At 41.1% G+C, this 26,793-nt stretch overlaps 2 protein-coding genes across 3 annotated transcripts in view; both read right to left on the bottom strand.

The window, feature by feature from the left end:
* CIP2A (cellular inhibitor of PP2A) overlaps positions 1-12,372 on the bottom strand; it is a 30,701-nt gene extending 18,329 nt beyond the window's left edge. The window contains exons 1-12 of one of the 2 annotated variants that reach the window (XM_075034112.1): positions 11,963-12,372; positions 10,192-10,339; positions 8,724-8,836; positions 7,066-7,160; positions 6,338-6,434; positions 5,289-5,411; positions 4,987-5,132; positions 4,239-4,314; positions 2,919-3,146; positions 2,266-2,425; positions 1,291-1,432; positions 410-509 (exon numbers count right to left, since the gene is read on the bottom strand). In XM_075034112.1, coding sequence (XP_074890213.1) covers positions 410-509; positions 1,291-1,432; positions 2,266-2,425; positions 2,919-3,146; positions 4,239-4,314; positions 4,987-5,132; positions 5,289-5,411; positions 6,338-6,434; positions 7,066-7,160; positions 8,724-8,836; positions 10,192-10,339; positions 11,963-12,064 — 1,530 coding nt within the window. In that variant the 5' untranslated portion in view covers positions 12,065-12,372. The remainder of the gene's footprint in view (positions 1-409; positions 510-1,290; positions 1,433-2,265; positions 2,426-2,918; positions 3,147-4,238; positions 4,315-4,986; positions 5,133-5,288; positions 5,412-6,337; positions 6,435-7,065; positions 7,161-8,723; positions 8,837-10,191; positions 10,340-11,962) is intronic. The other variant, XM_075034113.1, reaches the window with a different exon arrangement.
* A 3,449-nt stretch (positions 12,373-15,821) lies between these two features.
* SH2D1B (SH2 domain containing 1B) lies at positions 15,822-26,504 on the bottom strand. Its single transcript, XM_075034752.1, has 4 exons — positions 26,371-26,504; positions 21,033-21,096; positions 18,382-18,550; positions 15,822-15,914 (listed from the first exon to the last, which is right to left on the bottom strand). The coding sequence occupies exons 1-4, from the start codon at positions 26,502-26,504 to the stop codon at positions 15,877-15,879; spliced, it is 405 nt and encodes a 134-aa protein (XP_074890853.1). The 3' UTR covers positions 15,822-15,876.
* Positions 26,505-26,793: the final 289 nt, after the last annotated feature.

The raw sequence follows: 26,793 nt of genomic DNA, 5'->3' as shown, positions 1-26,793 counted from the left end.
TGACCAATAGTTACCAGAAACTGTTTTGACTACACAAAGTCACAAATTAGACATATATATTTAATAGTAACCAACCTCACAAATAATTACATGGTTGTGATAACTTTTTTCTAGTTTGCCATCTTTAAACTGCAGTCCTAATGCAATCTTAAAAGGATAATACTTACTAGGCAGCCGAAGTATGATTTCACAGGCATTACTGAAATAAATGATTGGAGTAAAAGCAAACTGCTCTTTTAGAAGAACTAACAATGAAACAACCTTTAAGAATTGTGCCCAGGGGACTATATTTTCCTAGAAGTTTTACCACTTCAGAGACAAGCATCCAAATCCATTCAGAACTAAGCTATGGTAGTGCAGTGACACCTTCCTTCACAGATATGTTTCTTAAGACATTTTAAAGTCATACCTGTAAGATTTTGTAGAAGCTGACCTCCATACCAGGTACATGCTGCTTCAGTCTGCTCATGAGATCAAGTGTTTTCAAAATAGTATCAGCAGCAAGTTTGCTTTTAAACATAAAAATAGAAAAGCAAAGTGGGTGAGAAAAAAACCCAGCAGAAAAAGGCTTGTCAAATCAGCACTGATAAACAAATTCAGTAAATTTAAAAAAAATTAATAAATACCTTCATAAAGAAATTAAACGTGTCTAGTAAGGCAACAACGCCAATACCAAGAGAAATCACTGAATTCCTTGGACATGCTGCTGAACTTCTCCAGCATGCCAAGGATGGCAACAGTGAAGACCAAAAAAAAAACCACTTTCAAGTTGAAAGTGAGGAGGGTTTAATCATAGGTTCCATTATATTTCGCTGGTTTTTGGCCATATAACTATTAGTTATATCAACATTCAGGTTAATGACACTGAGCTGAAAGAATGTAGATTCCATTTTCAGTGCAATAATTCCCTCCCATACTGATGTGTGATTTTTGAACTCTTCTTGCATAAAATCAAAATGAAAAATGAGGTGCCATAAGCAGTTCCGGTAAGCTTCAACTTGGGTAAGTTTGAACTACTGCATGAGGCTTAAGGTCACTGTTCTACATAAGTGGATCTCCAGGTTATGCTGAAAACAATATCTGAATGTTTAAGCTAGGTTTTACTTATTGAACTGACCAGCAACATTACTTTCTATTGCCACAAAAATGCTAAGTTTGATTTAAAACCAGTATTGATTTACATGCATTTAAATGGTACTTTCAACTACAATATACTTTCCATTGGAACAACATCACAACTCTCATACAAGTCTTGCTAAATTAGATTTTAGATAAAATTTATGTGCTCACCACATTTTAGAGTCCACAGCTTTTGTCCCAAAACCAGTATCAATCCCACTATAGGTAAATTGGTGTTCTATTAGAGATATACATTGGCTGGCAGTCAGTACCTTTGAGGCATGCATTTTCAGTACTTCATCTCTACAGAGCAGTAGACTGAGTTAAGAATAAACTTAGTATACCTACACTTTGGTGCTATTGGCACCAAAAGGCAACTTTTTCCAATAATAAAGAACACAAAAGTTAGTGTATCAAAGCACAAGTGCCTCCAAAAATGCTTTTAAAACTCAACTACATAAACTACTTAAGTCATGGTTAACTCACAAGCCAAGCAAGCTTCACTTTTCAATTAAAACATTAAAATACTTGACCAATTAAATTACTTGGAAACTAAGGGAAACCACAATAAAATGAGTGGCATAAAGAAAAATGATGAACAAAAGGCAGTGAACAATCAGTCCCTAATACAAGGACGAGTTATCTAGGAGCGAAGTGAGACTTCACAGAATTCAGCTTAGATGCAGGACTACATCCTGCAGTCATGTCCTCCTTGCTACATGACACTGTGGACACTAAGGAATCCAACAGGAGTGTAAAACTGTATCATTCCACTGATCTAAATTTCTATCATATTTAACTGGGACCTGCACTTGACTTAGCTAGGGAAAAATACTATACTGATCAAGAAAATGGCCACCCAAACTCCCCTTACAATTTCAACAGAAAACACTCATCTTCATTTTTGATCTGCAAAGTGCTTCTATACTGTTGAATAGCCATCACATTTTATCCTGCACCACTGTATTACAAAATAATTTCACAGCATTAGAAAGCTACTTAAGGTCTTTCAAGATGGACAGTCCTAAATAAAATTAGGGCAGTTATTGTCTAAAAGCTATTAAAGTGATCCAAGATGGACATTTCTTCTAACATCACGGTGGAGCAATAATAAATTAACTGCCAATAGGCACATAAAAAGGATATTTGTCAGGACATCAATAGCCTTGATTACTCTTTGACACTTTTTCTTCACTAATAGCTCATCCACAATCTGTTCTGGCATCTGAAGATGATCAAGAAGAACAGGCAGCAAAAGATCCACAAAGTGTTCAGCTGAGGCACTGTTCCCACTGTTAATAACATCCTGTAATAGAAACATTGTATTTTATGTCAATGTATAAAACTACGGAACAAGGAAGCCTACTCTACCCCTTCCTCCACCAGCCTGTCTTCTAGATTTCCCAGCCTCTTGCTATTTTGGGTTTAAACCTGAGTCTTAAGACTGCTGATCAGTATCATAACAGAGGACGAAGTTTAACAAAGAGCACAGAAACAGCAGAAACTTCCTCAATTCTACAAGTACTAGAAAGCCATTCTTTGATAGCTTTGTATCTACCTCATGACTATGAACTACCACATCTTCCACTTAACTTTCAACACAGACATATTTCTAAAATATAGCATGTTTTTAAAAGAAAAGTTTTTTTAGAAAGCATGGAATTCTCAAACAGTAAGAATATTTTATTTCAGGTATATTTTTGCATGCTATTTTTCAAGTAAAATGCTAACAATTGTTTAAAATCAATTAAAAATATAGCTGCTAAGAAGCTCTTAAACTCAATTATCAGTCTTGGTACCTCAAAAATCTCTTTGAATAGTTGCAATGCTAGAACTGAACAGTCTTCAGAGCCTTCCAATGGCTGGTTTGACAAGTGCACCAGTGCAACAGATGGTTCAAAAGTCTTTGAGCGAGTCACAAATCTGGTATTTCCAGACACTGGCAAGCCAGATGGTTCCAGTATTGCCTGCCGCAGGGTATGACGCAGTTCTATCACAGAACAGAAGGCAAGCAGCAGCTCCAAGATCTGCGTGAAGTGAATGAGAGTTCAAATGCTTTTAAATCAAGTACTTGTACAGAAATTGCAACGCCCATAGCACAAGTCTAAAGAGATATGTTAAGTTCTATGCAACTCCTTTTAGCACTTTAAAGTTTTCTGAAGAATAGTTTTCTTTCCTTAAAGCCAAGTCAGCAGCAGAAACACAGTTCATTAGACCGGTGAAGGCTTCTGACAGTATTCAGTGTATTGCTTTCTCTTCTTTTTTTTAAAAAAGCATGACTGTTGGCTAGTGATCTAATAAGCAGTAGAAATGCATATAAAGCCAGAATGAAGAAAGCTATGGAAGGGAAAATATGCTGCGACATGAATGGATGCACACAAACAGGAAAGCACGCTGGAAAGCTCCTTGTCAATACGTCTTTCTAAATAAAACCAACAAACAACAAGAAATCACATACACAGAGACATTAGCATTTATTATTTACTATGATGTGAAACACATTCATTAAAAAAAGCTTAAGATTTGTTTCACAGATATATTTAGCCCAAATATGTTCACAACATTTCATATTTTAGCCTTTAGCAACAGACAGCCAATGCTTCATTTACATAAGGTTGTAGTGAAACAAAGTTGAATGTAACGGTTAACTCTTTAACCAAATGTGGCATCAATTTGTTCAACTAATACGACAGAACTTATTCCTAAGTCTTTGAAATTCGCATCATGGTTGCCTGATCATCAGTTCAATGTCTGAGTAGTATTAATTCAAGTTTTAGCCGGTGAAGTGGGGTACACATTGCATTTCTGGTACATCCCCCAAATTTCGTATTAGCCAAAGCACAAGAGGTGTTTATGTTGGCTTTTTGCCTTTATGTCTGTTGCCTGAAAGCAGACACATGTAGTCTGGCGAAAAACCCAACCATTACAAATTCAACCTGACAGCCTTTTGAACAACTAGAAAATATAAACTTGGTGAATACCATAGGTCACTTAAGAGTCCTGAAGACAATGTATTTCATTATGAGCCCTTGTACACAAGGAACCTACATATGACTACAGAAGTGGAACTGGATTAGGAGTTTTACCCTCTTATTCTTAAGCTGAAAAAGTATAAATACCTTAAATGATGAATCAGGATCCCTTCCATGAAGAAGATCTAATACTTGACCAAGGCATGAGGTAAAGTGCTCATATCTACAGCATACATAGAGGAGAAAAAAAAAATATTGGAATTTCACACTCAGACATTTATACCGACTGATGAATGCAAGTGCTCTATTCTCCCTCTTACCCCCAAACACTTCAAGTACAGGGATAGTTTTGATAATGTAATTTCTATTTAAAATAGACTAAGCTTTAAAAATATTCTAAGAATGAAAGCAAATTGCTTAAAATAAGCCAAGATTTTCCAGCTATTTTTACTGCTAGATTTAGATTGAAATTCAGCAAATAAATTCTGCTAACTGAATTTGCAGAACCACTAGTCAAGCTCTCCACAGAGCTACTCTGTAATGCCCTCCAGTAATATTATTACAACTTCAACCATACTATTCCACTTCCAGATAATACAGGCTACTCATCAAGTCGAGTGACTACTGATACTGTCCAGACAAAGAATTACTAACACACTATTAAATATTCCTAAGTGACAATGAAAGAAACAGATTTTGATTCACACTTCTGTGTGAAACTAATAACACAAAAATCCTTTAGTTTCAGGTGCAGCAGTTATAATCAAGTAGTAACATTCAAAAAGCATCTAGGGAATTTTCTTCCAATGCTTGGTTCAGAATGCAAATAGCATACAGCAAAGAAACTGAACAAGAGCTTCAGAAAAATATCCTGTGCTTTTAAGAGAAGTCATACCTGGTAAGATAATCTGCAACTTTGGGGTTCTTCAGAAGGTCCATGAGTAGATCAACAGAGTATTTTCTTGTTAGAGTACCATCTCCATTTACAACAATATTGAATATTAACTGAAATGTCTGATGGATATTTCGAGCATGAAAGAGCTGAAAGGAAGAAGAATGTTACGTATGGGCACATACTTACTTTGCTGGGTCTCTTGCTTATTAAAACTAGCTGGAATTAGAATTTTATTTGGCCAGTGTGACTATTAGTTTTATCTACAATTTAAGAATAGAACAGACTTCAAAAGTATCACTTACTTTTTCTCCTACTTCTTCATTTAAAGTAAGGCTTGATAATACTGAAAGGGCAAACACAACCATAGTCAAACTACTATGGGCCAGGAAACTTATTAAGGTACGATAGAAACTCTTCACATTATTCTAAAGCAAAAAGGAGAAACATAGGCATTATAAATTTTATTCTGTTCTATAAAAACACCAGACTTACAGGTGATACATATTTATAAGTAAGCCATACAAATAATGAATAAAACAAAAAATATATTAGAATGATAACAGTTCTCTAGGAAAACTATTTTAGTGTTCTACTGTACAATACTGGTGTTGATGTCAACGACTAAATTCTCTGTTGAACGTGTATAAGAAAAATGAAAAAAAAAAAAAAAAAAAAAGGAAGAAATTCCGTCATAATTTTAAAGAAAGATGAGAAAGTAATTTTGCTGAAGTCTCTAATAGAAAATAACCACTGAAAACTGACCCCCATCTGTTCTCTGCTCAGAGACTGGATTTGACAACAGTTCCTCCTTTCCTCCCTACCTCTCTTCCAAGGTAAACAGTACACCATTCACTGCCATGTAGATGAATTTGTATTTCTGAATTAAAAAATAAGTTATGTTTGCACTGATTTATGAAGAGACAGGAACTGAGTAGCTCAGATATAGATGCATATTTGAGGATTTAAGGGCCCTGACCTGACGTCAAGAGCAGCTTACAAAAAATCCAACTAAAGGCTTTATATGTTAGCAACATTTAGTTTTTGTAAGGAAGAACACTCAAATTTTAAATTCACCTTTCATTTGCAGGGAACAGTTGCAGAAACTGAATGTATAACACAAGCTAATGCAACAACACAGGAATGTAGAGAAGGAAAGAGAATAACCAGCTTCCCGTTCTACTGGTTATTCTCTCCAACATGGGAGAAACAGCCACCAACTCTGCTGAACAAGCAGGTCAGGGCTATTATTGCCGAAAAAAAACGCATAAGAAATACTAAGGTAATAACCCTGTCAAGTAACAGTCTTTTGCCCTCAAGCCAGAGAATCATGCCACAAAATCAAAACTCTTACCAAAGATTTTATCTGAGTTTGAATAGGTAAGTTGTGACGACAGAGATTTGCCAGGAGTCCTAAACATGGTATCGTTAACTCATCTTCAGCGGATTGACTTAAAAGAAAAGTTCACAAGTTTAAATAAAGGTGTTTTTATTAAAGCATCCATAATTTAATTACAAGAAATTGTAGGGCAGGGGGTGGGTGACTTCTTATTTTGTTTTGGGTTTTTGGAGGGTTTTGTTTTTTAATTAGACACCATTCCACCAAGCACAGCAAAATTCAGGTTGCAATCCCCACAGTGTGGGCAGTTTTTAACGGAGTACATCTGAAAAGAACCCCCAGTATCAGAGACAAGTGCCATCAAAGGTCACTTATTGCAGGTGCTTTTAATAGTCATTAAACCTCTTACAAGGACACTTGCACAAAATCTGTATTAATCCAACAAGTCTGCTCCTAATGACAAGCATGAATTTTCTCCTGGCTTTTCTCTTTGTTAGCTCCCTGCTCGCAGTGGGGTGGGCTAAGAGGCCAATTACTATTAAATCACCCAAAGTCCTACAATCACTACATTTGACAATCTGTAACAACACGGTTTTCAAAGAAAAACCTCTGTTGACTTCAGAGCAAAAATGCTACAGCTCACTCTGGAGACCAGGTTAGCGCAATATGCTAATGGCCTTCAGAAAGTTTAAAAACTTCACTAGATATTTCCCACAAGAAAAGACAACCAAGTACACACTTACACATGATGCAGTAGAAACGAAACTAATTCATCGATGTTGGCACCAGCGCAAAAGACTGGAACATTGTAGGTTAGCCTCTGCAGCAACTGAATACTCTGAGGAAATAAAAAGCTATTCACTTATCTCTTTCCTATAGCATCTCTCTGAAGAATGTTACAAGTTACAAAAGCTGAAACTGAAAGGACAAATAACAAGACACCACAACTTAATTTTCAGACTCTGTAATGTTAACACAACAATTACACGAGCTGCTGCAAGCACATTGAGTAACATCCTACCACACTGATGTACTTATTAAAAGCCCAGACAGATTAATAAGGTTTTGACTGAGGAGTTACCTTTTTAGCCCATCCAATTCTCCCCTTTGCCTCATCAGCAAGTTCTCCATTCTGTCAGTGAGAAAGGGACTTTGTCCTATTGAAAGATCTAGAAGTCTCAAAATCCAAAAAAGCACTTTGCAACCTCTTGCAGAAAGTATGTTTATAGGAAAACAGGTTTGCTGTAAACATTGCCAACAGATCTAATGCTAGTAAAGTCCTTCATACAGCATTCTTTCGGCACATAACTGAGTTAATGTGAAGTTAATATACTCAAACATGACAAAAATCACAGCATATGATAGCAGCTGAAACAAAGTCTCACCATGTAAATATCTGATATAAGAGCTTAAAGGCATATATAATTGGATCTATTTGGTGACCACAAAAATCTCTCCCACTGACTGGCAAGTCACTTGGATCTCCAAGTCTTCTGGTACACCTAGCGCTTTGAGAAATATGCAAACCATAAGAAAAGTCTTCTTTACTGGATGCTTGACTGCTTTTCCACAGTTCAAGGGCAACAGAACTACTAGCAAATTCATTTTCTGCTTTCTCTCTCCAGAAGGAGATGTGACCACAGGTAGCCAGCAAGTATTTGCTGAAAGCTTAGAACCACATATGAGAAAACCTGTGCATATTTTTAAAACGTAAAGAAAACTTTACTGTTAAATGCACAGAAAGGACAGGTTAAAATTGGTGAAGTCAGACTGGGAGATGTCACATGTTCACTTAAAAAAAAAAATTAAAAAACCCCATAAAACCAGTAATTTCTGCACTTGGGTCCTAAAAGTAAGCTTCCGTTAGCACAGCCCCCCCTTGCATTCACTGGCAGATAGCACTGACCAGAGGGAAGGAGGCATACATGCCCTGCAAACCTTCCATGAGAACTTGCAGCCACAGCTTTCCTTTCACTCCTTCACAATTACCTGTCAAAGTATTGATGAGACAGAAGTCTCCAGGGTTTTGTTATGAACGTTAGGACAACTAAACACCTCAACTGGAAAATAACCTTCCAAGGTCTCAAGCAGTGATTTCTTGAAATAATTTCAGAAACAGGTTTTGGGTTTTTTTGTTTGTTTGGTGGGTTTTTTGTTTTGTTTTTTTTAATTCGAGCAGGTGAGAGGGACAAGCAAGATTAAAGAGAGGATACAGAGAACTCTATGCAGTGTTAAAATCCTGTCATACTAGCCTCATACAGCAAATAAAATATACAGCTAAGACCAACTTTCCCTCAACACATTATTTTAGATAGAGCTTTTAAAGAGTTATTATATGCATACAGTATAATGTATACTATGTAATAGTAGCCAAACATTATTAAGCACTAGTTCCTATTACCTGTAATAAGACTGGGTCACTAAGATTCGTAGAACTTCGATGAACCACTCCTGCCAGCACGCTGGTCAGATTGTAGGTATTCTGAAGAGCTTCTCTAGTCTCATTGTCTAAAGCTAGAATTTAAGAATTATTAACAAAACACCCTATCAAATAGCAAAAGCAACTGTTGTATTAGCTACCAATCTAAGCAGAAGCCAAAGTCTTTGACCAGTTTTTCATGTATATTTCACAAATAACTACAAATAAATCACAGCTCCTATGCACTTGCATCTCTATCTTACTTCTGAACTTACAGTTAATTGAAACATTAATACTTTTGCTTAAGATGCTTAGACACTGAAGGAATGGCCTACCTCCTACCTACAAAGTTTTAGTTCTGTTTGAGATCTTGAAACTTGCACTTAAAAGGCTTTAAAGTTAAAAATCAATTATCACAGTTTCTTGCTTTGTGCTATGGTGGGCAAGTAGACTAAAACTGGTAACTTGATAGGGTTATCTACTAATAGTTACATTAAAAAAGCCAGTTCCGCTTAGGCAGTCTTGGAAAAGGCGTAGCAAAGAACGATGACAGGTAAAGTAACAGATCAGTTAGAGAAGGACTAATTTGTAAAATTTTCCAGACCCAACAGGCTGGAAAAGATAGTCAAGAACCCCAGCAACAAACATAATTTTACAGTAACTGTTTCAAAAACCTAAAAGGAAGCTCAAAGAAGCTAAAAACTCCAAGCATTGGAGAGGAGAAACAAAGGGTCATCATAAAGGACTCAAATCTTGAAAAACTATTCATACATGATGAGAAACTAAGCAGTGAAGTAATAATTTTTCCCTATATATGTAGGTTATGGTGAGCACTGAGTGCCCTAACAATGAAATCCCACTTCTGTGAAATGGAAAAAAACACAAACCCCCAAAAAAATCCAACCCCAAAACCAAACACATCTCAAGAAACAAGTAAGAGGCAGTAGAACCTATTCTGTAATTGGGAAAGTTGATGCACACAGGCCCAGGCCATTGGAGAGCCCAAACAGCCATCCAGCAAATGCTGCAATGGGAAAGGTAAACTGAGGTGGTGACAGTTGTTGATGCAACATGGCTTCTCCCTATCTTTGCATCCCCTAGGCAGGTTTCTTCACTTCATTAAAAAAGGTAGTCTTTTCAAGCTCCAAAAATCAAGGTCAAGAAAATAATTCCTCACCCTACACAGTGAGGAAACAAATTCTGACAAGCATGATCATTGTCACTTCACAGTGATGACTTCTAATCTGCTTCTCATGGTGATTTAACATCTTATCTAGCCTTGTACATACAGTCAGGTGGCTCAGCCAAGCATTCCACTACAATGAAAAACACTTCATCTTTCACACCTTATGCTTTTTCCAAGAAGTTCATCACCCATGCCACGGAATCAGCACCTGTCTTGTCTTCCCTTTCCCAGACCAAAGATAAAAACTTCAGATGCAAACCTTACCTAGCTGTGATAGCAAAGTAACCACAGACAAGGTTAGAGATGGGTTTATATCAGCATCCTCAAGGAGTTCTATTAGGCAACTGAGACATTCACTTGGTAGAATCTGGTTTGAAGCAAATAATTGTGTAAGCTTCAGTCCAGAGAAAACCTGGAGATAAAGGGACAAAACCAACCTTAATTACTCAACTGCAACAAAGTATTTAACACAGAAGTCAAAGCACAGAGTTGTATTAAATAGATTTTGCCCTATTTGACAAACCGAAAATGTAAGTGGTGCTCTAACAGGACATTTGTATTCACATTTGCTGAAAAAATATAAAAAAAGAAAAAAGAATTCCTGAAAAAAATCTGGTTATCATTCCTGTGGATGTGTTCCCTTTACTCTTGGAAAGTACCAAGTTTACATTGTGTTAATTTATAACATATTGAGGCTTCTTTTGTTTGCTTGCTGACAGCATTCGTAGTAACAGCGTTCTTTTTAATCTCAGCTGTAGCAGAGCAACACTTAGTGTTTCTTCACACATAGAACAGAACTAACAACAGGTTACTCTTCCTACCTATGTTTTAACATAGACAAAAGATAGGGTTTATTTATTTTGAAAGAACAACCAATCAGATTGCTCAACATAGACATTTAGCAATCAGCCTTCAGCTCAGCCCAACAGCCAGCTTTCTAAAGACAGGGACAGGAACCCAAAGGTGCCACTCTGCAGGAAGGATAAGAAGTGCAGTCTAGTACAGGTAGTGCTGGTTTGGGAGCACTGTGTGCTTGAGGTGAAAAAATGGAACCTGAGTTTAAGGAAGCCTATATAAGGTGCTGAAAAAGATACACTTGCACATCAGTACAGGTAGACACAAGCTATACTTGCACAATAGAGCAACATAACATTGTTTTTGCATATTCCCTGTATATCTCTTTACAATGGATACAGAAAAGAAAGCTAAGCTGAATACTAACTCTTATATCAATGTTTTAGCTATTAAAAATAAATCTGTATTTGAAAAAGGTACCTTGCAGATTAAGCAATTCAGTCATTGTGTCAATCGCTCACCATACCAAGCGTGCCCACCACAAGCGTGGTACACAAGGCTCTACGTGGAGATCAGGGAAATGGACAGGCCTACCCCTTAGCAGCAAACACCTTTGATTACATATTGTATGAAATTAGCAAACTCCAGATACAAGACCAGTTCATCATTCAAACTCTATTTTTAAGTTGTGATAATAAATGATCTTTCGGGGTCAGAATTTAGGGGATATGAAAAAACCAGAAGTCCCTCATAAGGCACACTATATGTTTAGCCTACGTGCATATAAACATACTGTACACATATGTAAATACACGCAACCGCCATAAGGCATTATAATAAAGGACATAGCCATAGTCCGGGCATATTGCTAAAAACTGAAGCGTTTCTTCTGTCCGGCGGCCGCCCTGGACCACCACATCCCCCGGCAATCGGTCACCGGTCGAGTTTCCCCGTCTCCGGCCGCTGGGCCATGGGCAGGCCGCGGGCCCGGCCCGGCCGGCGCCATGGGGCGCCTGCAGGCAACGGCGGGGGCAGCCGGCAGAGGCCCCGGCGGCTCCAGAGCCGGCGCTGCGGCCGCCCAGAGCGATGACGGGGGAGAGGAGCCAGCCGAGGCCGGGGCCCGAGAAGATCCACCCGTGCCCCGAAGCCCGAGGGGACACCGCGGCCATCCCCACGTTCCCGGCCGCGCCGCCCCGCTCCCACCGCGGCCCGGGGGGGCCAGGACCGGCGCTACTCTCACCTCCAGGCTGCGCTGCAGGAGCGCCGCATTGGACGGTGTCTTGGCAGCCCGGTACTGCGTGGCTGCCAGGAGCAGGGACTTCATGCAGCCCAAGGCGTCCATGGCGCCTCAGCCACCCTCTCAGACGCGCGAGCCACAAACCCCACTCGTATTTCCCGCCGCCGCCGCCATTTTGATGGCAGCGTCCACTGAAGGGGAGCGGCCGCCGACCCCGCGGGGCACGACGGGAGACGCAGCCTCCGCCATCTTGCTTCAAGGCGGGTGGGAGTGGGGAGGAGCTCCGGCGGGGTGTTCCTCGGCGGACAGCCGCGGCGGGTCGGGGCTGGGGGAACGGGGACTGCTCCTGTTTTGCGTCCTGAGGGAGAAGTGAGGGAAATTGAGGACGTGCAGCCGCTTGGGTGGGCGCCTCCGGCTTCAGGGCTGGCCTGCGGCCAAGGTGATGCAGAAAGTTAGGGAACGAGACTTTCTTCCCCCAGCTTTATATGCTGAGCATGATGTCGTACGGTCTGGATATCTATATCCCTGTGGTCAGCTGTCCCAGCTGTGTCCCCTCCCAACCTCTTGTGCACCCCCAGTCTGCTCGCTGGTGGGGTGGGGTGAGAAGCAGAAAAGGCCTTGGCTCTGTGTGAGCACTGCTCAGTGAGAACTAAAACATCCCTGTGTTAGCCACACTGTTTTCAACACAAATCCAAAACATAGCCCCATGCTAGCTACTATGAAAAAAATTAACTCTATCCCAGCCAAAACAGTAGCATGACGATGTAAACTCTCTCAAAACAGTCCCTACGACTTCATAGGTTGATGACTAATTGGTACAATAGTTGGGGAACGAGACTTTTCCTAAGAGGAGGTGTATGGGGTTGGGGGGTACTGAGCCTCCCAGTCCCCCCACCTCTGGAAGGCAGCCTCAGGATCGGAGCTGCCTCAGGTTCCCACCTGCACCCACGCCCCTGCTTTTCCTTGCTGCTGCCTTCCTTGTCCACGTCAGCCTTTCCCATGCCTTTGGTGGAGGGTTGAGGCCGGCCAGCAGCCAGGCGGCCAGCCAGCAGCCAGGCACCCAGCCTGCCTGTGGCTCCCTGCTCTCTCCCATGAGAAGGGGAGGAAGGAGAAAGAGGGCAAAAATGCCTCCCGGCTCAGGCTGGTGACATGTAAAGGAGGAAAGCCAAAGCTGCCCGTGCAGTGCTAGCCCCGGTGGGGCGGCGGCGATGCCGGGAGGCAAACCGAGGCGTGCGGGGCACCTTTGGCGGGCTGCAGGTTGCGGTGGGGATCGAACCGGCGGCCCTTAGAGCAGCGTCCCGCGACCCGGCGGCTCGTCCAGCGGAGATCCCCGCCGGCGGGCGGCGCACAGCGACCCCTACAGGCCTCACACCGCCCTGCGCGCCCGCCCCACCGACGCGCCGCCCCCCCACGCCCCTCCTGCCCCCTCACCTCCAAGCTACAGCCGGGCAGGACCCCCCGGCCCCTCGCCTTCCTCGCCGCTTGCCTGCCCGCTGCTTCCCCTCCGGCAAACTTCCCTCTGCTCCCAGAGCAGAAGACCCTTGCTGCTGCTGCTGCTGCTTGGGGCCTCGCAGCGTCACCAAAATTTCACAACTGGCCCGCGCCCACCCAGGAGGGAGGCTGGGATGGAAAGGGTAGGGTGGCAAGAGTAATTCTTTCTTCATGGGCCTGCGGCACCCCAAATGTGGTTTTACATTTGGTTCTTATCCCTTTCGAGCCTTCAGATAACGGGATGCGACCCCTCACTGCTCAGCCCACACGCGCACACATACTCTGCTTTGGGATGTTGAAAGGTAGATGCTGGTGTGTGAAGCTTTTGAACATACTTTTTCGGAACCCATGGAGCAATTGTTTCCTAATGTATTAGGCCTGCGAAGATGAGTAGGAACATGTATATTAACCTCATTTTCTTATAATGTCAATGAGTACATGTCTGTAAAGCACAGCTGAATATTGAATTCAGTTCAATTGAAATGTAGTTTTCATTTCACTCTAGGTCCTTGCTTCCTCCTTTAAATCCTTGATCCTTCCAACGCGCTTTGTGCTTCAGCTGACTGCCTCGGAGGTAGTGCCTGAGAAGTGACTGGAGCGTGGGCTTGGATGCACTCTCGGGTCTAGATGCAGCATCCAGAGCTGCAGCTGCCACGGTGCTGTAAATCTGATTCTGAAGCACGGCTGCCTGCACTGCAGTGCTTTAACCGGAGCAACTGCCAGCTAAAAAGCACCACAGCCCAGCCCCTTGTCCCCATCAGCTGTGAGTAATAGTCTGTTCAGCCATCAGGAGTCACCCAGTCAGCGTCATGAGGCATGGCCTGGGATTCCTCTGTCACTCGGCCTTTTCCTAAGGTTGAACATCAGCGCGACTGACTGAGCGTGTGGGGGACTGCTGAGGCTCTCATTTCAGAAAAACTGAGGTGTTGTGTTCTGTTACAGACCAGGCTGCTGGCGTTGGGATGTCTCAGCACAGCAGCTGCTCAGTCTGATATACATGATAACCAACTATCAGGCTGCTGAGTTCTGCAAATAAAGAGACACACCAGTGTACGCAGTTCTACAGAGCAAGGGTTGTTTTTTTCCTCTCCAATAGTACCATCTTTCATGGACAACTACTTTCTTTCCAATTCATGATTTTTGGACACATACATATTTTTGGCAATGCCAGAGTTAATTAATATTCTTATTTTTTGTCTCCTTCATCCTAAAAGTACCAGTTGAGCCTGGCACCAAAACCTGTTAGCACTATTAAAATTCGTAAGTCCAAAGCACTGAAAGGTCTAAAAGTCCTTTAATAAATAGTGGTGTGAAAAAAACATAATAGAAAGAAATCTAACTAGTATTACCTATTAAAATGCATACATGATTTGTGAAAGATCTTAAACAAACACACAACCAATGTAAATGTCGTCCTCAAGATCACAAATGGAGAGGGAGTTGGTACTAGCGACTCGGAAAATCAGGACATATGTTCCAGTTCCGGCTTTGGCTGCTAGTTGCAGCCACCTTCAGAACAAAAGTATGTATTAAATATTTAAAATTAGGGGTAAGACTAAAGCAAATTCTTACATTAAAAAAAATACCCAAAGCCATACATATTATAATACAGAGCTAATGGCAGTAGCAAATGAAATGTAGTAAGCATTCTCATATCTACGGTACCTATGAAAAAACTCAAATGTGTTCATACAGACATGCATGTAGAACTTGCACTCCTCTTGTAATCTACCAGAACCACTCATCAATATTAAAAGTATTTCAAACCATTTTCATATTGCTGATTAATTATTTATGGCATGGATTTAACACAGCCTTTTTGTTTTAATTTAGATTATTCCAAACTACAGGATACTGCTAGTAGAGCTGAAATACTATATAGTTATTCAACAATAAGATAACATGAATCATGCACAAAATAAAAGTTTAGAGGTTTAACAGAGTTTAGAGGGTTTTATGCCTCATATGATGCCAATAGAATTTTTGTCGTGTATGATTTTTATCAACACATATCAGTTCTGCCATAAACTACTGCTTTATGCACATTCATTTGTTGTATTTGTATTGCTGCTTTCTAACAAATTGTCCATATTAACACTAGACATCTTGGACAGTTTGCTGACTAAAAAACCAAAATATGCATACATGCATACAGATACCCTTCCCTGCCATAGGTATGTGTATTTGTGCATGTGTGTGTTAAAAAAATTAATTCTTTTATTGCTAAACAAAAATATATAGTAGCTTGTACTGGATCTACTAGGAGAAAATACAGCTGCTCTGACATTCTGCAAAAGGAGAAGACTAATTCCAGAGGTACAGACCCACAGCAGAGAATGCCCAGCTGGCAGCTCTCCCCAGCTGATCCATTGTGCTATGGCACAACCTGAAACAGCAGCTTCCCAAATCAGCAGGTTGCAGATCCTTCAGGGTAAGACATCAACGTAATCACTGTCATCAATTTCTGTAAAGAAATCAATAATTTAAAAAAAAAAAGTTATTGCAAATGGCTCCTCTGAAAGCCCATGGTAAGCAGGATGGCCTGTGGGTGTGTTGCTGGGCAGGTACCAGTAACTCAATTTAGTTTCTTAATATTCTCTCTCCTATTGCAGGGCCAATGTTTAGGCCCCGTGTCCTATGGACTGGGTGCTCCAAGAGCCCGTATGGAGGCAGAGCCTGCATTGTCTTTTCTGAGCCAGCAAGCTCTGTTATGAAACAGTTGTATCCACGTGAGACCCCTTCTTCCCGAGGAAAAGTCAAATGTCAGAAATCATCCATACTTAGTAAATCAGATCAATAGCTGAGGTAGCTATGACTATAGCATAACACACCCTTTCTTCTCTAAATACCCAGCAGAGAAGCTCTCCTCCCAACTAAGGGAGGAGAGCCTGAAAAAACCCTTTCTCTCTTACACTTTGTCAGAATTACAATGTTTTTTGAGAAGCTGGGGAAAGGCTGAAATTGAATGCTTGGAACTCCGTCTCCACTATGGAAACCTACTGGTGTCGTCAAGCAGTCACCCTCAGACAAGCTCTTCCTAGGCTAGAAAACGATGTCCAGAAATGTCCAACAGCCAGTATCGTGACCCCAGTCCCTTGAGGTGTTCCACTGGTCACACTGGAGCGCTCAGTCCTATATGTGCTGCAAAGCCAGCTGCTGGTGCAACACAAGGGACTGGGCCAGAAAAGTATGGTGCTTGCTTTAGGAAGCACTGTGGTGTTTTACGTAGTGCCTGCATTTTGGAGAGCTATCCATCATGACATTAACCTAAGCTCCCCCTGTGAGCATGTAATAAAGCAGTCAGAGGTGGAAGTTTTGAATGCTGTATAAGTGAAATTTAAATTAAAATTGAACAGCAACAATTCAAATGTAATTTGATTATTTCTAAAAGCCTCCAGTTTTATGGACAACCACAAACATTTTGATAGTGAAATGAAAGGGTTTGTTTTCCTCCAGGTGAGTCCAAACCAGGACATTGTGCATCTTCTAGAAAAGTTCATGTTGCAGGACCAGGCAATAAAATATGTATTAAACCTGATTTTTCCTAAAAATATATCCATGCCACTGCAGTATTTTCCATCTCCCTGGAGCAGCAATGACAAGATACCATAAAAACATTTTTAGAGCAAATGTGGCATATCTGCCTGAGTGATAATGTAATGTTGGAGACACTGGAAATGTCTCTTTGCTACTATTTCTCGCAGAGAGGTTGTTGCTGCACTGGCCCCTAAAAATGCACCTTAGTGCATGCAGTGGTGGGGAGAGCTCACCCTTTCCTATCCTGTTTGCTTGACACAGGGAGCGCCAGAGCTGTTGCACTGTTGTTGTGTGCAAAAAACCAGGATCTGTTGTACTGACAGGAGGTATGACTGCAGCACAGAGAGGCTGGCCCACACGGCTGCATTTGAGCTAGCGTTAGTCGTGAGATATAAATCACACAGAAAATTGGATACTCCAAGATTTTTTTCCTTTACGATAACTGTACTTAATTAAAGGATTTCCCTTGCTCACATGTGCTCTCACTGTGGCTCTCCTTATGCTTAGTCAGAGGACCTAGAAGAGTTTCAAGGTTATTTTGCAGCCTGTGACCTGATAGGTACTGCAGCTGAGCATTGCACAGCAGTAACATGAAGAATGGCTTTCAAAAATGTGAGGGATGCTGGCAAGTTGCCAGTAGTATCTCTGTTCATCCTTCCCAAAACAAGGAGGTAAAGATGACATGGGACTATAAAACATGGTCTACCACTTTGCGAAAACCTCCATCTTTATTGTATCCTTTTGCATAATATTTGCCAGGTAGAAACCTCTTATCCTTATTTTTTTCCTGGGACTTGTGAGCATAAATTAGCAGAAGAACGACCAGAGACTGAACTCTCTGGTCCCAAAGCTGTGATCCTGAGTGCAAGGCTATATGCTTCTTATTTTCAACTTACTAGCTTAAAACATTAGTCACGTTTTAATACAAATGAAAACAAACAAGAAGCTGGCTGGCTTCCCCAGCATCTCAAAACCAACTGAGTTAGATTTTGATATAAAAATACCTTTCAATTTGGACAATGAAGGTAAAGGACAGCCTCAACTCCCAGTGAAGTGCAGGGGCCTGGCAGCTTGGTAGAACCACATTGGGTCAAACTAGTCCTCAGCCTTCCCTAGCTCAGAAGCATCAACACCCATGCAGGAGCGAGCTGTGGGCAACATCATGCTTTGCCTTCTGGATCTCTTGCAACTTTAACTTGTTAATTTGTAGTGGATGCGGGTATGTAACCTGTGAGCTGGGAATAACTGTTTTCCAGTGAACATAAGAGAAGGAAAGATGTTGAACTTCTGTTCGTGTGAGTTGGTCTCACAGGACACATAGCAACTATTCACCACAAACCTGTCAATACAGTCATCTTAAGAAAACCCCACAAAGACAGAGCTAAATTTCTCACCATCATAAATTTCGTTCTTTCCTGACTTGAAACTCTGGCTTCTTTGTGAGGCCTTTTGTTTCTTTACTGGGTAGCGGAGGTTTGTTATTAGTCCTTGGTCTGGCTTGTGATAATTGTATATTAAGTCCTTTAATGTTCTGAAGATCTTGGCTGGAACACCTTCAGAAGTCTGCAAGGAAAGGAAAATAAAGTTTATTTGCAACTGCCTTTCACATAGAGTCCCCTAAATGAAAGGAACAATAGGGTGTGTCTTGTTTACCAAGGAGCTGTTTTGTAAACAGAATTGGTGACAGAATATTGTACTATCCTTAAGACACTAGGGGTACTTGTTTGGTGGCATGGTTATGGCATTAACTGTAACCTCCCTCACCATCTTTTTTTTGAAAAAAGAACATCAGTTTAAAATATTGGCTCAGATGTTTACTGCAGAAAACCACTACAACAGAGTGTCAAAGAGTGACAGCATTACAGACTTCCCTCTGGTCTTAGAGCACAAGTTTAGGGGCAACCTATTTAGTTCTCATTTAAAATGTTGTATTTAAACAACTATGTGACAAGCAGACGTTTTACAAAATATCAGCATTGTCAAGCAAAGGACATGTGCAGAGGCAGCGGACATGTCTGACCATCCATATGAAAGTCCCCAGCACCAGCTTTCACTTTTAGGCAGGAATTTATTATTTGTCCAGCTTTGTGACTTGCTTTGGAGACCCGTGAGGCCAAACACAGAGGAGGGCACTCCTAAGCAGGGGAACAGCATTCTCACAAACTGCTTTTTAACGTGTGGGTTCATACAGCTGGACTGAACTGCTTCCGTGGCACAGCCCCGCCATGATCTGTACAGAAACTTTGCAATGCTGGTGACTTCAGGACAGTGACAGACAGTAAGCACATTAATCAGCTCTAATCACAGTGAGGGTCCTACTACTAGTCATTAAAAGTGAATGGATCTTTGGTGTCACTTAATTTGCTATCTAACAAAGAAACCTGTCTTTATTTTCTTTGTTTATCCACATCCTTTATCTTCCTTTCAGCTCTGTATGACCTGCATGCCACTGCCTCTGTGTACTGGGTCTGGCTGGGATGGAATTAACTTTCTTCATAGCAGCCCGTGTAGTGCTGCGTGTAGAATTTGTGACTAAACTAGTGTTGATAACACACCCGCGTTTTGGCTGTTGCTGAACGGTGCTCGCACAGCCTCGAGGTTGTTTCTTCTTCGCCCTCTGCTCCCCCAGCGCATAGGCTGGGGGTGCACAAGAGGCTGGGAGGGCACACAGCAGGACAGTGGACCTGAATTGACCGAAGGGCTATCCCATCCCGTGTGACACTGTGCTCCGCAATAAAAGCTCAGGGAAAGTAGGGGTGATCATGGTTATGGCATTTGTCTTCTCAAGTAGCCGTTATGTGTGCGGAGGCCCTGCTTTCCAGGAGGTGGCTAAACATCTGCCTCCTGATGGAAAAGTGGTGACTAGACTCCTTCTTTGCTTTGCTTGCATGCACAACTTTGCTTCACCTATTAAACTGTCTTTTATCTTGATCCAGGAGTTTCCTCATTTTTGTTCTTCATGTTCTTTCCCCCCTACCCTGTCCTGTTAAGCCAGCGAGGGAGTGAGCAGCTGTGTGGGTGCTTAGCTGCTGGTCGAGGTCAACCTACTGCACCCTAGAAAGTTCATGGCTAAATCTGGCCCTTAAAAAAACCCCAAACAATCTCCCCTCCACCATCAATATATTATTTCAGTCTATTAATTTAGTAAGCCAAAACAATCTGACTTAAAAATCTGAAGTACAAAACTCTTCTTTCACATTCTTGGCAAAACCTTGTAAGGAAAATTGGGTTTGAAAAATCTAAAAGTGTTTGAGTTATTATCTGCTGATAGGCATGACAACAAACCCCAGTAGAGTGGCTATAGTCCAAAATAGATTATTTTTTGTCAACAAACCATTCTTCTTCATGGGAAATTGTGCCTTTCATACTCAGTCCAAACCACTAATAAGCAAGAAATTAACAGCATATGAGAGCTTGGTGTGTCCTTTATGGAGTGAGTTCCTCATTCCACTTAAATACTACTTAATTGCTGGCAATCCTGTTGGTTGCCCTACTACAAGCAGAGTGAGCCAGCTTTCTATGTGTCCTCTCATCTTGCCTAGGGATTTGATTCATAAAGTCTGCTCTTACGCTTGTTCAAGCAATGAGCAGCATTAGCTGGGGTCATCACTTCAGGTACCTCAGAATCACACAGGATTATAGATAGGTCTCTAAATCAAAAAGATCATTGCAATATTCCAAATCCCTACAAGATGCTGGGTGCAATGGCAGAGCTTTCAAATAGAAAAAGCTAATTAGGAACAAGAACAAGTAACAAAAGTGATAGATTTTTCTTTAATGTTATCAAAAAGAAATGGTCAAATTGGAAAGCAGCTGGTCAACAAATAACAGATCCACTTAGGTTATAAGGAATTCTACAAAGATAATAGCTACTGAGCTCATATGTAATAATAAGCATAACATTAAAAGGTCAAGAATTGAGTAGAGAAGAAAGCAAACTTGGAAATATTTTCTAAGGTAATGTGTTCATGTATATTATTTTTTTTTTTTAATCAGGACAATGATCTTTAGTGCAATCTTTACAGATGAAATGAGAATTACTCACCTGTATTCTGAAATATCCTTGGTGTTCCCTGAAGATACGGTAAGTGTAGATGAGGTCTTCAAAGCTGTGAAAAACATTGTTGTACACATTATTCTTTTTATCAACTCTCAGACCACTGCAACTTGCTTAGACTGCTACAGCTGATCTTGCCAGCCAGCTTTTGGTTTTGTTTGCTTGCTTGTATCTTAAAGTAAACTGCAATACAATGAAAGATGAAAAACAAAGAAACAAATCTAAAGGAATGCCTGATGTTAAATAGCATCATATATATATATATATATATATGCGCACTCACTTTTCCATTTGATTCATATATCGGAGCTTTCAAAATACTGGCAGTTCTCTAAGTCATATGTTTAACTGTCTGTTAGCCAAAATTAGTCATGCATATTGTGTTATTAAGCCTCAGAAATCCAAATATTACTTTATCTGCCTTGTCAATTCAGATCTGCCCCCCTGTACATTGCTATGCAGATCAGTTTGATTTTTCACCAAATTTATGACACTTTTTTTTGCCCTGCAGAGTTAGGCCACATACGGTAAATGTAGCTAAGAGTGCTGTGTTCAGTCTGTAGTCACTGCACTTTGCTTAGCATAGATCTTGAAAAAGCATGTCCAGCTAGCTCATCTCCACATCAACTAACTGCCCAAGCTTTCCTCCAGCTTCTTAGGTGCATTTCCTACTACAGCTACAATAAAATAGATCCAGTAAGCCAAAGCAGTGAAAATGCTTCAAGTTTATACATCCAGAAAGGGCTGGATGTCACTGAGAATTTGTATGACTTGTTCTGAGGCAGTAAACCACAAAATAGACCCCAGAATTCCACTGCAGGTACCATGTAAGAGATGAGTCCTCGCTTCCGTGGGGTGCCTAAATCCTTGCTCACCACCAGCAGAATTGCTTCATGGCACTAGAGACCCCTTTATGCATCTGTCAACATGAGAATAAAGCACAAGAAAAGGGCTGGCACACATGTCATCAAGAACTGCAGTATCTCCGTCAGCAGTGAGGAGAAGGGGAGCCATGGCCTGGTCAACTCTCAGACTTTACACCATGTTGGACCAAGATCAGACCACCTTTTCCCAATGGAAATACAGTGCTAATATCCACCTGTCCTTCAAAAATGGAGCTATAAGGAAGACCTAAATAGCTACAAAGACAAAACTGAGGTGCCCTTCTTTCCCTGAAGTCATACTCTAGGAGAAAATGGGCTGGCCTCCAAGTAATTATCACATCCACAAGAGAAGCAGTCACCTTTCAAAAGACTGATCTACAGCTGAGAACAAGGATGAGAGATTCGCCTGGGTTTGACACAAGACTGCAGCGCTGTATGAAAACAAGCACACTGGCATGGAGTGATGCTCTGAAAGACTGTCTTTGCGAACGTCTTCTATCATATTGATGGAAGTTGGGAAGGATGTGAAGGGAGAGAGAGAGAGAAAGAAAACCATATTAAGCTAAGTAGTGGTAAAGAATGATTTGTAGAAAACTTGCAGTCAGCTTTTGCGTGAGATCTGCTGGCATTTCTCTGAAGAAGAGAACAGGCGAGGAGGTGGCCACGGCATACACAGGAGTGTGAAGTTGCAGAATGATTTTCATGTAATCTGCTTTCCTTGTGGGAGCCTTCAAGTAACTGCAGCACCACAAATTCATACTGTTTTTCCCCCCCGCTGCCCCACACAATGACCCCTTGAGCTGTCTATAAGATGTGATCATGTACCAGTCTACTTCAACCTAGAATATTTTTGATTTGACCAGAGTATAGCTAGAAACATATATGATACTGGACATATACTGAAGAGCATGTATGATATTAGGGACTTAACAGTGGGCTGAGTCTCTGACCGCTGCTGCTGGAAGTGGACATTGTGGTGGAAGGAAGAGACATCATATTTTTAACAAAGCATGAGACTGGAAATGTCTGCAAACAGCAGGTAGTATTAACGACATGAGAAATTGCGCAGTAGAATTGAATGGGACAGAGAAAAGCAAAACAGGAAGGAGCCTAGAGTTTGCAAAATGAGAGAATGTTTCATATCTTGCAATTTACGATTACTCTAACCAGGGATTTCAAAGAACTTATGAACTACACCTAACACAGGCCTTTATATAAAGAGTAATTTGATTCCACAGACATTCCATCCTCTCACCTATCTTCTTATCCTCCTCACGTGCGATACCTCCCTAAACTTTATTTTGCAGTTGTATCACAAGAAGGTTGTTGAATTCTTGGAGAGATGTTAACAGAAAATGGCCTTCAGTCTCCAGCACTCAGAAAATAACTGCACAGGTCCTCCTTCTAAGAAAATTATTCTTCCTTTATGTTTCCCAGGGTTTTAGTTAATATTATTTTTAATAATGTGCAGGTGTTTGAACACTCAGGCTACTGATGGCTTTGGATATATTTTGTCAACAGAAATACAAGCTTTATCAAATACCACAATGGCAGCGATTCAGAAGATGAACTGGAGATCATGACCATGATCAAAAAAGGCAGTAAAGTTGCAAAGAAATACACACCACAAATAAGCAGAGGGGGGAGAGGCCATATCTGAAAACAAGTTCTTTTAACTGGTATGCATGTTGATCAGAAGGACTTCAGCTGTAGCTATGTGAATTGAGCTGTCATGACAGGGAGAATCTTAGGGTGAAAACCTAGCTCAGAGAACTTGTGCATAAATTAATAGTCACTCTAGAAATAAACTATTTTCTGTAAAAAAAGTTACTATGGACTGACATCAGGATAAGAGTTCTAGTTAGAACAGATTTACTTTAATTCAAAGAGTTGCATCACAGGGATACATCTTTTGGTTTTTTTCCTCCTTGAGATACCTGTGGAAATTCACATGTTCCTGGCTTAAGAGTATTTTATAAATGTAGGTGTTCATTATTTAAACATAGACATAGAAGTGAGGAAAAAAAAAAGGCAACAGAAACCGATCATTTTTGAAACTTGCTCTCTACCGATCATCTAAATTTTGAAAGGTTACTGCCCGGATATTTTTTGGCTCCTGTAATTTTTACTAAATAAACATAAAACTACCATTAAAATGGAAACTTCTGTTTCCACATTAACCACTAAATTCTTACCAACAACTGCATATGGTACAAATTAATAAAGTGCCTGGTCTGGGCACAAGGTAGATCCAGTGGCAGAAAAGCAGGGTGAGAGGAGCTTTTTTTTTTTTTTGGAGAATGACATGTTTAGCCACAAGAACAGTAGCAAGAGCAGTAGGTCTGGACTGAGGCACTGTCAGAGACCTGGGACAGCTTTGGATGAACGTGGCAGTGTGCAGTGGAGGAAGACACATCAGCAGAGCTGTGCACCATGCCTGATTAGAGAAGAGATGCTTTTGAACTGGTCCCACCATTCTGACTCCCAGATCCTCCATGGGAGTGCCCTCCCCTCTGATACCCCAATCAGCAGAGGACAAAAAAAAGTTGGTTGTTTTCTATAGCAAGTGGATCAGTATCTGCCCATGGATCAGTTAATTTGAGAGGTGTGCATCAGTTTGTGCATCAACCGTGTTAGGTGCTAATCAATGTTTTAAGATGCAATTCTAATCCAAAACTTGTCTTGAAACAGCGCTGAGAGTTTCAGTGTTGATTGCTTCCAGTTTTAGGACAGCTTTCCTCTGCCTAGTCAACCCCTGACAGACAGTCCACTCTCTGAGGCAATTCTGAGCCAATACACTATTACTGTCCCATTTGTTATTGGAAGACAACCCTTGCTTTCACCTCTGCAAGCCAGTGTCTCTTATACCATTCCTGCCACCCCTACAGTTTAACTATTACATTTGTTATTGCATGAGTTAAAGCCAAATACACTAAACACTAAAGTTCTTAACAGTTTTTAACACCAAAACCCCACAGAGGCTAGCTGGAAGTCACATGCTTTTTCATATGCCTGCCCAGAACACTGTCGACAGACAAAAGCATGTCTGCAAGCTATCACAAGGTAGATCTGCTTTGCCCTTAAAATTAAAAATAAAAAAAAAAAAGAAGGGAAAGCAACTGTGTTAGTGTGGCACTGAGCTTAAACTTTACATGAGCTTGCATCTGCCCACCATGTACTCTGTAGAAGTGCCCTCTGTTACAGAAGTATTCAAACTCATTGCGCACACCTAAGTAGACCTTTATTTTCTCATCTACCTCCACCACATGAGATCTCAACGGCCATCTTCCCATGTCAGGGACTAATATTGTCATTCTGCCTCTGTGCCAGGATCCCCGTTTGTCCCTTCTGACAGGGTATGGACACCCTTTCCCTCCCATGCTCCCTGCCTTCCCCACACCTCCACACCATACCAAAAGCAGGTTCCTGCAGCCCTCTCCCCGAGCGCAGTTTGTGCAGCGCTTGCCATTTCTCTTCCCCTTACTCCGTCATTTCACAAACCTCCTTTCTTCTACCTACCAACCCCATAGTACTCCATTTCCCTCTCCCTTTTTTCTCCCTTCTCCTTTGATTTGTTTCAAAAGAAATGCATTTTTGATTATTGATAAAAACATTTTCTGATATTTTTGAATTAATTAGATGTGGTGTTAAAATTTTTTCATGTCACACTCAAACACATCCTCAAGCAGAGTGTAAAGCCTCATAGGGTCAAACAGAGAAAGACTCAGAGTTACTAATTTATAAACTTTGAACGCATTAGGAACAGATCAATTATATATGAAAAGTGTAAAACAAGCTTCTTGAAAGGGAAATAAAAGTGCTATTCCCTACAGGAAAAGAAAATAGTAAAATTTTAATTGTAGAAATTCAAGTTAAGGACTAGAAGTAGCAATTTTCTATGCCCGTCTTGTTCATGGACTTGTCATATGAATTCAAAGAGGGCATTATAGCTTTCTGTCTCAGCTTATGTTCCTACATCAGAGAACATTCCTTTGAACCACAAGGCTAAGCTTTCATCAGATAGAAAGCCTACGAAGAAGGAACTGTTTTGCAACCTACCATGAGACTTTTCAGTGTCTCAGCAGTGCTAAAATGCTATTTACTCATCATTACAGAGGCAGTAACTTTGAGTAAGGTACTTACCATGTTTTTGGCAGGCTAAGCTATTTTCTCTGGACTCCCTTTATTGTCTGCAGAGAGAGACCAGCATTGGCAGATTACAGTTCATCTATCCTCTGTTGTATATAATGCCTTTTGCAAATGCCACCCTCTCATCGCTCACTATAAAGGGAGCCTAAGGCAACCAGCGTTACTTGAATACATAGACACACACCCTTGGAGCCTGTTAATATTAGGGAACAACTATTAATGTTAGACAAGATGAACGCTTGTCTTTGGATCTATCTGAAAACTTGTTAAAAAAATAGGATTAGAGTACTTACAAAACACAGAGACACAAGGCTCCTTCCACGCTTTCACTCTCTCGTATTAAATAGCTACCGTTCTTTCCATTCTTGCTCAGCAGTTCTTCACAGGTTCTTCTTGTTATCTTTCCATGAAAAAATGGGAACTCCATGGACAAAAGAAAGCAAGGTCTCTCACCTTTCGAAGCAATTCCAGAGAAAGTCAGAAGCCTGGCGTTAAAAGAAGACTTATTCCAAATGCAGCTGTCTGCAGACAACTGAAATTGGAGGTGCTAAGTACATACACGAGTTCAACTGTGTTGTTATTGCTGACCTGTCCGTAGTGAAGGTGGTGACCAGCCGGTGCTCATGAATGCAGTGAAGGCAGGAAATGGAAAATTGTTTGTCTTCACTGGTCACAGTTCACATCAGAAGGGAAGAGTCTTTGTCACATTATATCAG

The sequence above is a fragment of the Buteo buteo genome, chromosome 8, assembly GCF_964188355.1.
Source record: "Buteo buteo chromosome 8, bButBut1.hap1.1, whole genome shotgun sequence".
Lineage (NCBI taxonomy): Eukaryota > Metazoa > Chordata > Aves > Accipitriformes > Accipitridae > Buteo > Buteo buteo.
This window is presented reverse-complemented; position numbering and strand designations above follow the sequence as displayed.

Coding starts and splice junctions, on each gene's coding strand:
- SH2D1B (XM_075034752.1), bottom strand. CDS start 26,504: ATGGAGTTCCCATTTTTTCATGGAAAGATAACAAGAAGAACCTGTGAA. Junction 18,551..21,032: donor AAGGATATTTCAGAATACAG/GTGAGTAATTCT, acceptor CTTTCCTTGCAG/ACTTCTGAAGGTGTTCCAGC. Junction 15,915..18,381: donor AAAGAACGAAATTTATGATG/GTGAGAAATTTA, acceptor ATTTCTTTACAG/AAATTGATGACAGTGATTAC.